The sequence below is a fragment of the Crocodylus siamensis genome, chromosome 9 (assembly GCF_052110815.1).
Source record: "Crocodylus siamensis isolate JL-2025a chromosome 9, ASM5211081v1, whole genome shotgun sequence".
NCBI classification, from domain to species: Eukaryota; Metazoa; Chordata; order Crocodylia; family Crocodylidae; genus Crocodylus; species Crocodylus siamensis.
This window is the reverse complement of record NC_143403.1, coordinates 72,946,886-72,959,061: the sequence shown is the minus strand read 5'-3', so window position 1 is coordinate 72,959,061 and position 12,176 is coordinate 72,946,886. Positions and strand designations below refer to the sequence as shown.

Genomic DNA, 12,176 nt, shown 5'->3' with positions numbered 1-12,176 from the left:
CAGGGGGCAATAGGAGCGCTTGTACACGCCACGAGTCATCCTCACACACGTCACAAAACATTACGTTTAAAAGCCATGAAGTGGAAAGAGATAAAGAAAAGGGGAGGTTTCCACGAGGTAAAGGGGCACTAGCATGTCATAGTATAACTCCTGCCCATCGGTGCTCCTGGGAAGAGATTCATTTTGGGCAAGCCAGGGTATTTCAGCCTGCCCCACGTGAGCTTATGCAGAAAACTGAATCCAGCCTGGGACAAAAGCCACAACAGACTCACCGAGCCACCACTGCTTGCTGACAAAAGGCTCCTGGGATCTACGTGCAGACAGACCTCCCCGCACAGCCACCCCTGGGAGCTGATAAAGAGCAACAACATCCGTCTTTTCTATGCAGGGCCAGCTAGTGCGGAGCAGGGTCTGCCCAAGCGATGATCCCCCTCAACCCAGGGAGAGTTTGCTTGCTGTCTGGCTCAGCAAGCCAAACGTTTCATGGCACCGAAGTTTCCTGACATCGCAAAAAATCCAAACCAAGAAGCTCTAACCTCAAATTGAAGCTGTACATTTGTTTCCTTTCCTGACTCAAAGGCAATACTATTCTCTCCGTATTTGGATAATCTGCCTTGTTCCTTCAAAATCTCTCTTATTCGACAGCAAGCCTTACAAGATGTGAAATGCTTTGTGTATCATCAAAGAGAGCATGGACTAAACACTGAGGAGCGCCAGTGTTTCCTTTCTAGATGACTACATAACACTGTTAAAACAACAGAGACAGTGGAACATAAGGAGAAAAAGGAAGATCTAAAGAGATGAGAACTTAACCGCTGTGCAGTTTGGAAACGTTAGAATAAATTGCTTCAAAAAGAGGGAATGGCCAAGTAAGAGTTTGGGTAACACGATCCTGGAAATAAAAGAAACAAAAACCCACGCCTGCTTTAGGCACGCACATCGTCACTCTGCAGAGCAACCTGCCAAAGGCACTAAATGTGTCTTAGAGAAACCAAAGCATGACTGGCGAGGCTATGCAAGAGCACCAGAAACCCGGGTGCTCCCCTCTGCCCCAGGGGCTTGACCCCAGTGCCGTCCTCAGGACCTTGCACACGCACAGATTCCCCAAAATCCCAGCCCGCCCCCAGCACGACTGAGTCTATTGCTACAAGTCCTTGATGGATTAATGAACTTTAGTGTCCGGAGGGGAGGAATAAAGGTAAAGAGAGACCTGGAAAAGAAAATTAGTATGGGAAACTAATGAACTAATATGTCTCCCGGCTCAACAGACGGGGTCATACTTATTAACTTCCATGCCGGTATTAGCTCTATTTTTTTTTCTCCAACTGGCAGATCTAGTTTGTTAGAATTCAGCTTTAAAAAGTGAAGTCGGACCTCAGCCGGTCCACACGATCGATCCCAATCATCCTCCCCAGGGGCCACAACCCCAGGGCCGGACTGCCCCCCCGCACGTCCTGGCCCGGCTCGTACGCCAGCTGTAAGCTCCTCGGGGCACGGTGCTGCGACGGGGTCCCCGGGTGCCCGCGCGGTGCATAGACACGTCAGCAGGACGGCGGGCATACCTGAGACCCTGTTGTCCACGCTGCCGGCGGTGCCCACCAGGTACTCCAAGGCGCTCTGGCAGCAGGTCGTCTTCCCCGCGCCGCTCCTCCCCAGGGGCAGGAGGGTCTGGTCCTGGCGCCGCGTGAGCAGGTTCCAGTAGGCCCTCTGCGCCACGGAGCAGACGTGAGGGGGCATGCTGTCCCGCTTGCCCTTGAACGCCTAGGGCAGGAAGGACATGGGAAGGAGCGTCCTTGCTAACAACCAGTTGTGATGGCTTCCAGCGCAAGCCCCCACGTTGCCCTTATGGCTGGGTTTTGCTACCAAACCCCGCTGGGCTTTCCAGGAGCTGGAGACAAAGCCGCGGGGACGTTCATTGCCCTTGTCCCTGTGCCAACCTAATTTAGCCTCAAACTTGGCTAACAACTGGGTCACGGAGAAACACCCGGTGCTGGATAACAGGATCTCCTGGCTTGGCAGGTGCTGGCAGAGAGGGCACATCAGATACCAGTGCACACCTCTGCCTATACCAGGGTCACACGCACACGCACCCACGCTCCAAACTCCATCACCTCACCCTGCAACTGAAAATTCTGGGAACTCGATTCTGGTTTTGGGGGGAAGTGACTTCCATTTTGCAGCTTTTGAACTCTCTCTGGCTTCCCAGCCTATGTCCCCCACGTAGAGGTCTCTTGCCCGATCAGCAGTTGCAGCAAAGCAACCATCTCCTTGTCATTAAACAGGGAAAGGTGCGTGTTTCCCACCAGCAACGCTGCCTTTGCTCAAAGCGGACCTCTGCCCTCACCTCTGGATTGGGTCTGGGTCTGTTAGAAAAGGGTGCACGTGCTGACCTCAGAGTCCAGCTCCTAGCGCGGACCCTCTACTCATGCCGCTTGGCGTTGCAGCCATAGCTCTTGCTCCTTGACAAGTCTGCACTGCCAGAGAGACGGGCCCAGGCCCACCCCAAGGCCAGCGGCAGCTCAGTTTGTGCATTAATTCTCTGCCTGCTCAGCAGACAGGAGCCCCGAGTGGGGTTTTCCGATGACAGGACCGGTCTGTCCCAGAGACGGACAGGTCTGCAACAGGGAGAGCCGCGGGTGCCCGCAATGGGGACAGAGCGAAACCCCCTCTTGCACGCTGCTAAGACACAGGGCACAAACCCAGCACCCACAGGTGGAGAGCGGGGTCCTAAACCCACCTGCCCGGACTCTTGCGGCCACTGCAAACCCCGCTCCCACAGGACAGACCAGCCACATCCGGTCCTCCCGTGCGCAGAGTCAGCACAGACATCCCGCCTCTTACCTTTGCGGAGCAGCTGGCGCCGGCCGCGCTGGGCCTGATGGTGACCAGGCTGGGTCCCGCGTACGTGCAGCTGAGCTGAGACCGGTACCGGTGCTGCAGCGTGTTGATGACGCTCGATTCGTTCGGGCTGATCAGCGCCGCCACGTCCTCTGCAAAATCCAGGCTGGAGGGGTTGGTCTGCAGAGAGAAGAATGCATGAGACGCCCCTGGCCTGGCCGTGCCGACTACGCTCCCTCCTCACCGGGCCCAGTGGTTTGCAGCTGGCAGCCCACTGCCCACAGGTGCCTCCTCCGGCTGTGAACCAGATGTGCCCAGAGGGGCAGGCCCAGAGGGGACCTGCTAGTGCTGCTAACACAATGTGCGCCAGCCCCTTCCAGACACGCGGGAACTCACCTGGGCCTGGAGGTGGAAAAATTCAACAAAGAATAAACCAGGGCCCCGAAGCAGAAGGCTGCGGAGGGAGCAGGCCTGGCAAGGCGGGACAGGGAATGGCTGCGACAGGCTAGGGAGCTCCTCTCCTGCCCTGCCCCTGGCTGACAATAGTTTCATCCCAAACCCTCCCCCAAGCATTAACCCCATTTCACAGATGGGAAAAGTGAGGCAGCAGTCTCCTGCTGGTCAGGGGGAGCTCCTATGACTTGCAGGGTCCATTTAGTGAGCGGCCAGAAGGGGCTGAGACATCAGGAGATGCCGGTTTGACAGAGCGGAGGGGCTGCTGCAGCATGTGCTGGGTAAAAAGACCCCCTCCCAGCCCCGTCTGATGGTGCGGCCAGCGCGGGCGGCACACAGAGCCTGTGGGGTTTCGGGCCTGGGGACTCACCCGATGCACGTGCTCCTCATCCACCTCGATGACCGTGCCGTCAGCTTCCACGCGCACCCTCACCCTCCCCGCCGGCAGCTCCGGGGTCCCCACGTCCGGCTTCAGTTGCGTGGCTGCAGGAGACACTCGGGAATGAGCTCCTCCCCAACGACGGTGCGGCCGACTCTCCGCTCTCGCCCCCTCGCGCAGGCCTGGCTCCGCTGGGCCCTCCTGCCCCGGCTGACGGTCACTCCATTTCCAACCCCTCCCCCAAGCATTAACCCCATTTCACAGATGGGGACAAGCGAGGCAGCAGAGTCTCCTGCTGGTCTGCGGGAGCTCCTATGACTTGCAGGGTCCATTTAAGCTGTGCACCTTTAAAGGGCAGCCCACAGGGGCTGGATCGAGTGGCAAAGAAGAGCCTTGCAACCTGTCCTCCGCCTGCGTGTGGGCCACAGCTCCCGGGAGAGCCCCGAGCAGGGTAACATAGGGACGGCCGTGCTGCAATTTGCCCTCGGTCCCATCACTCCCCTCCCGTGCCAGTTGCTTCAGCCAAAGCAGCCCTGTGGTCAGTAATAAACTCCCGCAGGAACGTTTCCTTCTCAGCCCCAGGTCTGACACCCCCCCGAAGCCTCGTCTCCCAGAAAAGGGCAAACAACGAGCCGCAGAAGTTACCAAGCGTGAATCCGTCTTTCCGGACGAGCCAGACTTTCTCCGCTTCGTACCACACGTCGTCATGAGCCTGCAGGGAAGCAGAGCCAGAGTCCGGCCCCAGCCGATGAACTTTTCCCAGCCACGTCTGGGCTCTTCTCCCCTCCCCACGCAGGAAAACACACAACTGCAAGCTACAGCGCCAGCCCTCGGCACGTGAGCAAGTTGCACGCTCCAGACACAAGTGATTTTATCATCACTGGTCACTAATCAACTTCTTTGTGCTCTGCCCAGGACGGTCCTGTGCACAAAGAGCGGACACCGGCTCCAGGACGCCTGCACCGGGGAAGGGAGCCAGTGGGTCCCTCCCGGTGATCCTCCAAGCAGATCTGCTCCCCATGCTATTTCATAAGGGTGTTTGCACCCAAATCTAGCCCTGGCTGATCAGAGACTTGTGCACTCCTGACATTTCCTCCTCAGCCCCCGCCACTGGGTTTGATGAGTGGTGTCGCGCCCAGGAGCCGCGCGTCCGTGGGGGAGGGCACAAGTGGAGACCTTTGGGGCTTAGAGAGAGAGGACGACCACCACCGCAAGCCTGCATGCAGCTCAGCGGCACAGGTGGCTGTGCTAGGCTTTGGGGCAAGCGAACCCCCCGTCTGCATGGGAGAACACCCTCCCCCCGCTAGCGATCTTGCGTGCAAGGTCAGGAGAGCGGCGCCCGTGCAGAGCCAAGTCCTGAGCTACAGCAAGGCCCCTTGCTCCTCCCTGCTGCTGTGGGGGGAAGAAAAATGCCCAGAAAAGAAAGAGGAAAAGGCAAATGCATGGAAGACCTCCCCGCTCCCTTGGCCAGGCTGCCCAGTGCTGGACTCAGCTTCTCGCGGCCTCGGAGAGGCAATGGGGTGGCACAAAAGCCTCCTCCCCGGACCCCCGCACCGGCCCCGGCAGCGCTGCAATCGCCCCCTCGGATCTGCGGCCAAGCAGCTCCCGCGGACCCGGGACCGTGGCCGCTCGCGTGGGGCGCGCAGCAAAGGGGCCCGGGTCCAAGCTCGCGGTGGGGCGCGGGACAGCCAGAGAGCAGGCCACGGACACAGGCGCACCTTCGCCGTGTCGGAGTCCGGGCTGGCTCCAGGCTCCTCCATCTCCTCTGCTTCTCCCTCGACCTTTTCGGGATCCTCTTGGATGTCCATCCTGCCTGGCCCGGGCTCCTGCGCGACCTCCTTGCTCAGCTCCCGCTCCTCCTCGCCTCCTGCTTCCCCCGGCCCTTTCCGGACGCCCGCTTCCTTCTTGCTTTCCCCAGCCCCTTTCTTAACGTCTTCCATCTCCTTCTCGACCCCTCCCAGCTCCCCCTTGACCCCTGCCTTGGTCCGGGGCGGCTGCTTCTCTTTCCTCGCGGTCTCAAGGCCTGTCTTCCCCGGTGCCTCCCCCTCTTTCCCCAGCCCTTCGGGGCAGCGCTGAAGCCCCCTGCCCGGTCTCTGCGCAGCGGCCGGGGGGCTGCCCCCTTTGCTCTGGTGCTCCTGGCCTGGGGCCTTCCCGGGCTGAGCCGTCTCGGGCGCAGGAGGGGTGGGTTTCTTGAGGCTGGCCCTCCCCACGGCTCTCTTGAAGGGCACCGTCTTCCTGGCGGGGAGCGGCGCGGACACCCCCTCCTCGTGCTTCTCCCCGTTCAGGCCGTTCTGCAGCACTTCTCCTTTGCTCCCCATCGTCCCTCCGACCTGCAGGATGTCCCGGGCCTGGCGAGCCAGCGGCTGCGCTGAGCTGTCGTCGCACTTCCCCAGGGGCTAGGGACAAAAGCGGAGCGTGTGAGCACGACCCTGGCAGCACCGGCCCTGCCCGGCTTCTCGTGCCACAGCTTCTGCACGGGCGTAGGTCCAGCCTCGCCCAGGGAGGACACGGGGTTTAGGGGAAAAGCTCCCTCCGCACCCGTGGGCCGAGATGTCCCTATTGCCATCCTAGGGCAGCATCTGCACCCCGATGAGCCCAAGTCCTAATTCAACCTAGCCAAATGCGCCCGGGCGACCCACCAAGACACCCAGGTCTGCAAGTCACTTGAACAGACCAGGAGTGCTTCCCAGTGGCCCCCTCGCAGGCCCAAAGCACCCCCAGCACCGCCGAAGCCGAAGCCACAACCCCGCGGCCAGCGACCGGAGGGCGCCATGCGGGACAGACCCCCCTCCCAGCTCCGCTTGCTACTTACATCCTCCTGCTCACGCAGCTGGATTTTCTCTTTCAGTTTGACTCCCTTCGACTCCTTCTCGGTCTCCCGAACCAGCTGCTTGATGAACCCGCCGGGAATCACGGAGAAAAGCAGAGGGGGCGAGGAAGGCCGCGGGCTCCGGTCCTCTTCCCGGATCTGCGGGCACAGGCGAGGGTGTCATTGAGGAGGACCCGGGGCCCGACCAGAGTCCTCGACAAAGGACCGCACCGAGGGAGCCGTCAGTCGCACCGGGGCAGCGAAGGGAGACACCCAGGGACGGTCACGGAGCATTTTTTAATCGATCAGATTAAAAAACGTCGACTAACTGAATTAAAAGATGAACAGCCCGTGGCTCAGGGACCTGCCCCCCATGCAGTTTCCAAGCTCGCCTGCGAACAGCGCGGGTGGGAGAGCTGGGGCGAGCCCCGTACAGACAGCGCTGGGGGCAAGCTTTGCCCCGAAGGCCGGGAGAGCGACACCAATATCTTTAACAGTGGAAGGGCCTTCAGGGAAAGCCTCCCCGCTGCGCTGAAGCCCGGAGGAGGCGGCTCTGCAGAAGCACAGCGAGCAGCCCGGCAGCCAACGAGCAAAGAAACTCCCCTCGGCGCCTCCAAAATGCCCCCGGCACGGACTTGGCCGGCGCGGTCTGCTTCGCACGCCAGCGCAAACCCGCCGGCGCCTCGTTAGCTCACTCTCCTGTTCTGGCTCTCATCACTGCAGCTGCGCCCGGGGAGAAGTCTCCGGCATCCTTCCCCCCGCCCCGCCCAAACTCCATCCAGAACGAGATGCAGTTCTATTTTCTTATTCTTTGTTTAACTTGAATTGATTGGCACGATGAAGGGGCGGATGAATTGGTACCCGTCGTCCTGGAGGGGAGTGCCAACCTTCGGGCAACCCAGAAGGCGAAGCCTGAGCAGGGATCAAGCGGTTTTGTTGCCAGCTTTGGAGGCAAACCCAGGCCGCTGCAAAGCATCGTCACCTCCTCGCGACATCGGATGGGCGCGAGTCTCTCCCGGCAGGCTCTGGGCTCCCCGCACAGGGGACGTGGCCTTTGTGGACACTCACAGACACTCTCCCTTGGCTGTTTTCAGAGCTTGGAAAATACTTCATGGGGCTAGAGGTGCGGCCCTGGAAGGAGGCGGCGGGGAGCTTCAGCCAAACCCCCCGCCCGGACCCACTCGCGGCCTGGCCCCTACCGCACTATCCAAGCACGCCGACCGGCTCTTTCAACCTGGGGTTTGCTACGAGCGGCCGACTTTCTCCAGGCAGGAGAGCAAAAGCAGCACCACAGAAGCGACCTCCCTGCAAGCCAGAAGCGAGCGCGCCCGCAAGGGGCGGCGGGACAGTGGCAGGAGAGGCGTGCAAGCGTTTCCTGTGCAATGCCAAATCTTCCGGGGGAAAACGACAGCAGAGGAATAAAGAGCCGAGCACGTGCCCCCATGGCTGCCCTTCACCCTGCCGAGCCTCCCCTCCCTCCCGCTAGGCGCGCCGAGCTGCCCCGGCTCGGGCACGCAACGCACACGTCCTCACTTTCCTTTTGCTCCCACAGTGCGAGGCGTGATGAGATGGCCATGCTGATGCCGTGGTGGGTCGGATGGACTGGGATGCTTCGGTGGGATACAAGGAAGGATGATTTATGGAGACAAATGACACATGGAACTGCACGTGGGGCCGCGCAAGCACACGGGGGGAAGGAGAGAGAAACAGAGATGTCGTTAGTCACCGGGTCATAAACGCAGGAGACGAGTGAGCCAACGGCGCGCCGCAGCCGGCACGGCGCGCGCCCCCGGGTAGGAAACCCGATGCCCCCGGGCCCAGGGCGAGAGCCAGGCCCTGCCAGCTTCCGGCAGCCCGCAGGGTAACGAAGCCCGAGCTGGTCAGGGCGTCGCTGGGGACGACTGCAAGGGGTCGCGGCCCGGGGCATCGCTGCCGGCCCCGCAGCGGCCCGACAGGCGCGGGGCAGGGGAGCGGGGAAGCGCCCACGTGCCCAGCCCGCTTCTGGGTGCTCGAGCACTTCCACCCTGGCCTCGGCGCCCAGCGGCCCCGGCCCGGCGCAGGAGGCCGGCGCTCCCGGCGGCCGGGAGAAGCCCCCGGCGGGGAGCGGAGGAAGGGGCGCGCCCGCCCGCGCCGCGAGGCTGCCGCTGGGGGGCAGCAGGGCCCGCGGCTCCGGGCCGGCGCTCGGCGGGCGCCTGCGGGAGAGGGGCTCCCTGCCGCTGCCTCAGCGCAAGGCCCAGGCCCACGTCCGGGCCCGGCCGCGCCTTCCCCCCTGCAAAACGCCGCCGCGGGCAGGGCCCCCGGCCCCGCGCCCCGCGCCCCGCCGGAGAGCGGGGGCGCCAGGCCCTTCCCGCCGCCAGCCCCCGGCGGCCGCCCCTCACAAACACCGCCCGCGGCCGCTCCGGGGCAGGTTTCACCGCCGCTTTGCGGGCCGGGGAGAGCGGGGGCCCGTCTCGGCCTCCCGCCCCGAGAGCGCGGCGCCACGTCCTGCTCCGTGCGGAGCCGGGCGCAGAGGGCAGATCCGCCCCGCGCGTGCCCTGATGAACGGCCCCTCTGCCCCGACAACCAGCCCGGAAAGGGGGACCGTCCCCTCCGACAGCGGCGCCGGCCCTGGCCCAGCGCCCGGCCTGCTCCTGCTGCCCTCCGCTCCCCGCCAAAAACAGCCGCGCCGCCCCCGAGCCCGAAGGAGTCGGCGGCGGACCCCGAAAGCGGCGCTCGCCTCCCAGGTCCCAACCCCCGTGCCCCGGGCTCGCGGCGGGCGCAGTACCGTGGGCACCGGCGGCCTACAGACGGGCGCCCGGCTCGGCCGTCCTCCCGACCAGAAAGAGCCAGGCAGCCGGAGCCCGGAGCAGCGGCCGCCCCCCGCCCCCCGCGGCAGCTGAGGTGCCACATGTCACGGCTAAAAATAGGCGCCGGCCCCAGGGCTGAGCGAGGGGCCGCCGCCGCCGCGGGGCCGGGGCACAGGGGCACGCACGCGGCCGCGTGCCCCGCAGCCCACCGCGCACAGAGGTTGCGGAGCCTCCGCGGCCGCGGCCGCCCCTTCCCTCCGCCTTGCGCCGGCGCCCTGTGCCCGGCGAGCCGTGCGCGGGCGCCGTCAGCCCTTCACACTCGCACAGCCAGCGGGGCAATAAGCGCATCTTTAGGGCCAAGGCTGACCGGGGGGGGGGGGTTTCCCGCAGTCTCCCAGCAGTTCGGGGGGCCCGCGTGCTAAAACCGAAGGCCGGTCAGGCGCAGCCACGCCAAAGGGATGCTGCTGCGTGCGCAATGCAGGCGCGGGCACGGCCCAGCAGTGCGGCTGCACCCCAGCCCTCTGCTAGCTTAGCACTCTGCACCCGCCGCCCTGCACCGGGGGCTCGGGCTAGGGGCCGCCTACGTGCAGCGCCTGGCACTCTGGTGCAGCACCCCCCGCGGGGCGCCCCGGGGGGCTCGGGGGCCCGCAGTACGTGCAGCCCCTGGCACTCTGGTGCAGCACCCCCCGGGGGCGCCCCGCGGGGCTCGGGCTAGGGGCCCCACGGAGGAGGAGCGGGGAGGGCCCCGTCCCCGACTCGTGTGCCGGGAGGAATTCCCCCCAGGCGCCCGGTGCGACGGCCGAGAGCCCAGCTCCACCCCACCGGGCCCCGGGCAGGGGCCGCAGCTGTCGCGGGCCGTCACGTCCCAGCCGCCAGCAGCCGGAGCCGCGCGGGCGCCGCGGGACGGCGAGCAGCGGCTGCAGGCGGGGGCGCCGATTCCGCACGGCCCCCGGCAGCAGGTGCGCGCATAGATCAGGGTTGCGAATAGACGCGCAGGAGCTCCCCGGCGGCGGTTGAGTCCCCGCTGCAGAGGACAGCAAGCCCCCCAGGCCGCACTGGGGCGGGGCGGTCACCTTTCTGTCCCGCTGCGGCGTCAGTCCGAGCGCGGGCCCCAGGAGAGGCGCGAGAGCCCGTGGCTTTGGCCCCAGCAGCACGGCACAACCCGGGCCGCACCCGCGGGCGCGGCGCTCCCGTTCGGCTGCGGGCCCGGGCCGCGCGCGGAAGTCAGAGGGGCCGGCCCCGTGCTGCACGGGCCAGCAGCTGACCACAGAGGCCCAGAGGCTTGAGCGTGCACGTGCGTGCAAGTATTTGCACGCCCGGAGTGAGCCCACGCATGCTGCAGACCCCACCAACCCCCCCCTGCCCTCCCGGGGGCTCATTTGCTTAGGACAGCGCGCACCGAAGAGACAGGCCGAGGCCACGTGGAGGGAGACCGCGGCGGCCACGCACAGATAACGTGACTGGCGAGGACAGCCGTGGACACGAACACGAGGCACGCAAGCTCCCAAGGTAGCACAGGCAGCCGGCTCTCCCCTTCCCAGAGCCGCTCTTCCGGCTGGTGCCTCTGGGTCACGCCGCGCAAGCTCAGCCCGAGAGGTGCAGCCAGAGCAGGGGGCGCAGCAAAGGGGGAGATGCGGGCCTCCGGGGTGTTTGCACACGTGTTTGTGCGTGCGGGGGCTCGCAGAGGCCTGCCGGGGTGAAAGGGTGCGTGCCTGCCGCCCTCTGCTGAAAGGGCTGGAAAAGCAAATTCCCTCGCAGTTACCCCCTACGGGGTGCATGCAGTCTGCCCAGCCCCGATCCCCTGAGGTGCCTGGGCACCGTCCTGCTCGGCCCTGCCACGGCTCCCAGACGCAGCCAGGAAGAGCCCCTGCTCGCTTCCAGGTCCGCGGGGCAGCACGGGGCGGGGAACGGGCCCTGCCGAGGAACCCTCTCCCAGCTCAGCCCCGCGCGCCCGGTGAGGGTGCCTCCCCTCGCAGGCGCAAGCGGGGAGGTGTCCCAACACCCAGAGGCCTGGGCCCGCACCCGCACCCCCTTCTCTGCCCTTGTTGAGCAGAACCACGGGGGCGTTGTCCCCGGCTGAGACACCGGTTCCCGTCTCGTTGCACAGGGAGCGGTGCCCCCGGGCAGCTCCACACCGAGTCCGACGGAGCGCCTGCTCCATCCGCAGCGCACGGCGCTTCCCTGCCATGCAAGCAGCTCTGACCTTGGCTGACCCAGCACCGATGAGCTCACAGCCCCAGATGGGCCCGTGACCTTAAAATAGAGCAATTTCATGGCTCCACAACGGCAAGAAAATCACCTCGAGGTAATGCAGCAACCTCAATGCATCCGGAGCCCACTCAGCGAGCACGGAGAGGGGGAACACGGCCCCGGAGGCAGCTCGGCGGAGGCGCCGGCGCGCTCAGCACCCTGCCAGCGTCCTAACCCGGTACAAAGTCCAGGGACTCCGGGATGATGCAGCTCGGTCACATCGGGGTTCACGGGACACCGGATAAACACGAGCACCAGCTCTTTGAGGAGCTCCGGAGGCAGGATTAGTCCCGGGGCGCAACGCAGGCCACCTGCCCGGAGCGACTCGCAGGCCCGACGGAAGCAAGGAGGCGAGCGCTGGCTCCGGCCCCGCCTGCAAGCCGCAGCGACGGCGTGGCCCAGATGCGTGTTCGGATCAGTGCTCCGGGGACCACGTGCAGCACCGTTTTCTTTGCACGTGGTTACACGAGCCCTGGGACGCGGGGATGCTGGCTGCGGCGAGAGAACGGCCTCCCAGGTGCTGCCGCGTCAAAGGACGGCGGACTGAAGAGCTCCGCTGGCCAGAGGAGAAGGAACCAGAGGTGCAGACACTGCCCAGCAAAGCCTGAGATCGTTTCATATAAAAGAGAAACTATCTTGAAACCTGCCTGAGGAAAACACC

At 64.7% G+C, this 12,176-nt stretch overlaps 1 protein-coding gene across 4 annotated transcripts in view; it reads right to left on the bottom strand.

The window, feature by feature from the left end:
• MYO18B (myosin XVIIIB) overlaps positions 1-9,401 on the bottom strand; it is a 125,774-nt gene extending 116,373 nt beyond the window's left edge. Inside the window, exons 1-8 of one of the 4 annotated variants that reach the window (XM_090063458.1) lie at positions 9,244-9,401; positions 8,005-8,141; positions 6,483-6,638; positions 5,389-6,066; positions 4,316-4,382; positions 3,662-3,774; positions 2,842-3,018; positions 1,563-1,761 (exon numbers count right to left, since the gene is read on the bottom strand). In XM_090063458.1, coding sequence (XP_089919584.1) covers positions 1,563-1,761; positions 2,842-3,018; positions 3,662-3,774; positions 4,316-4,382; positions 5,389-6,066; positions 6,483-6,638; positions 8,005-8,055 — 1,441 coding nt within the window. In that variant the 5' untranslated portion in view covers positions 8,056-8,141; positions 9,244-9,401. Of the gene's footprint in view, positions 1-1,562; positions 1,762-2,841; positions 3,019-3,661; positions 3,775-4,315; positions 4,383-5,388; positions 6,067-6,482; positions 6,639-8,004; positions 8,142-9,243 lie in introns of those variants that run through there. The other 3 variants (XM_090063456.1, XM_090063455.1, XM_090063454.1) reach the window with 3 other exon arrangements.
• Positions 9,402-12,176: the final 2,775 nt, after the last annotated feature.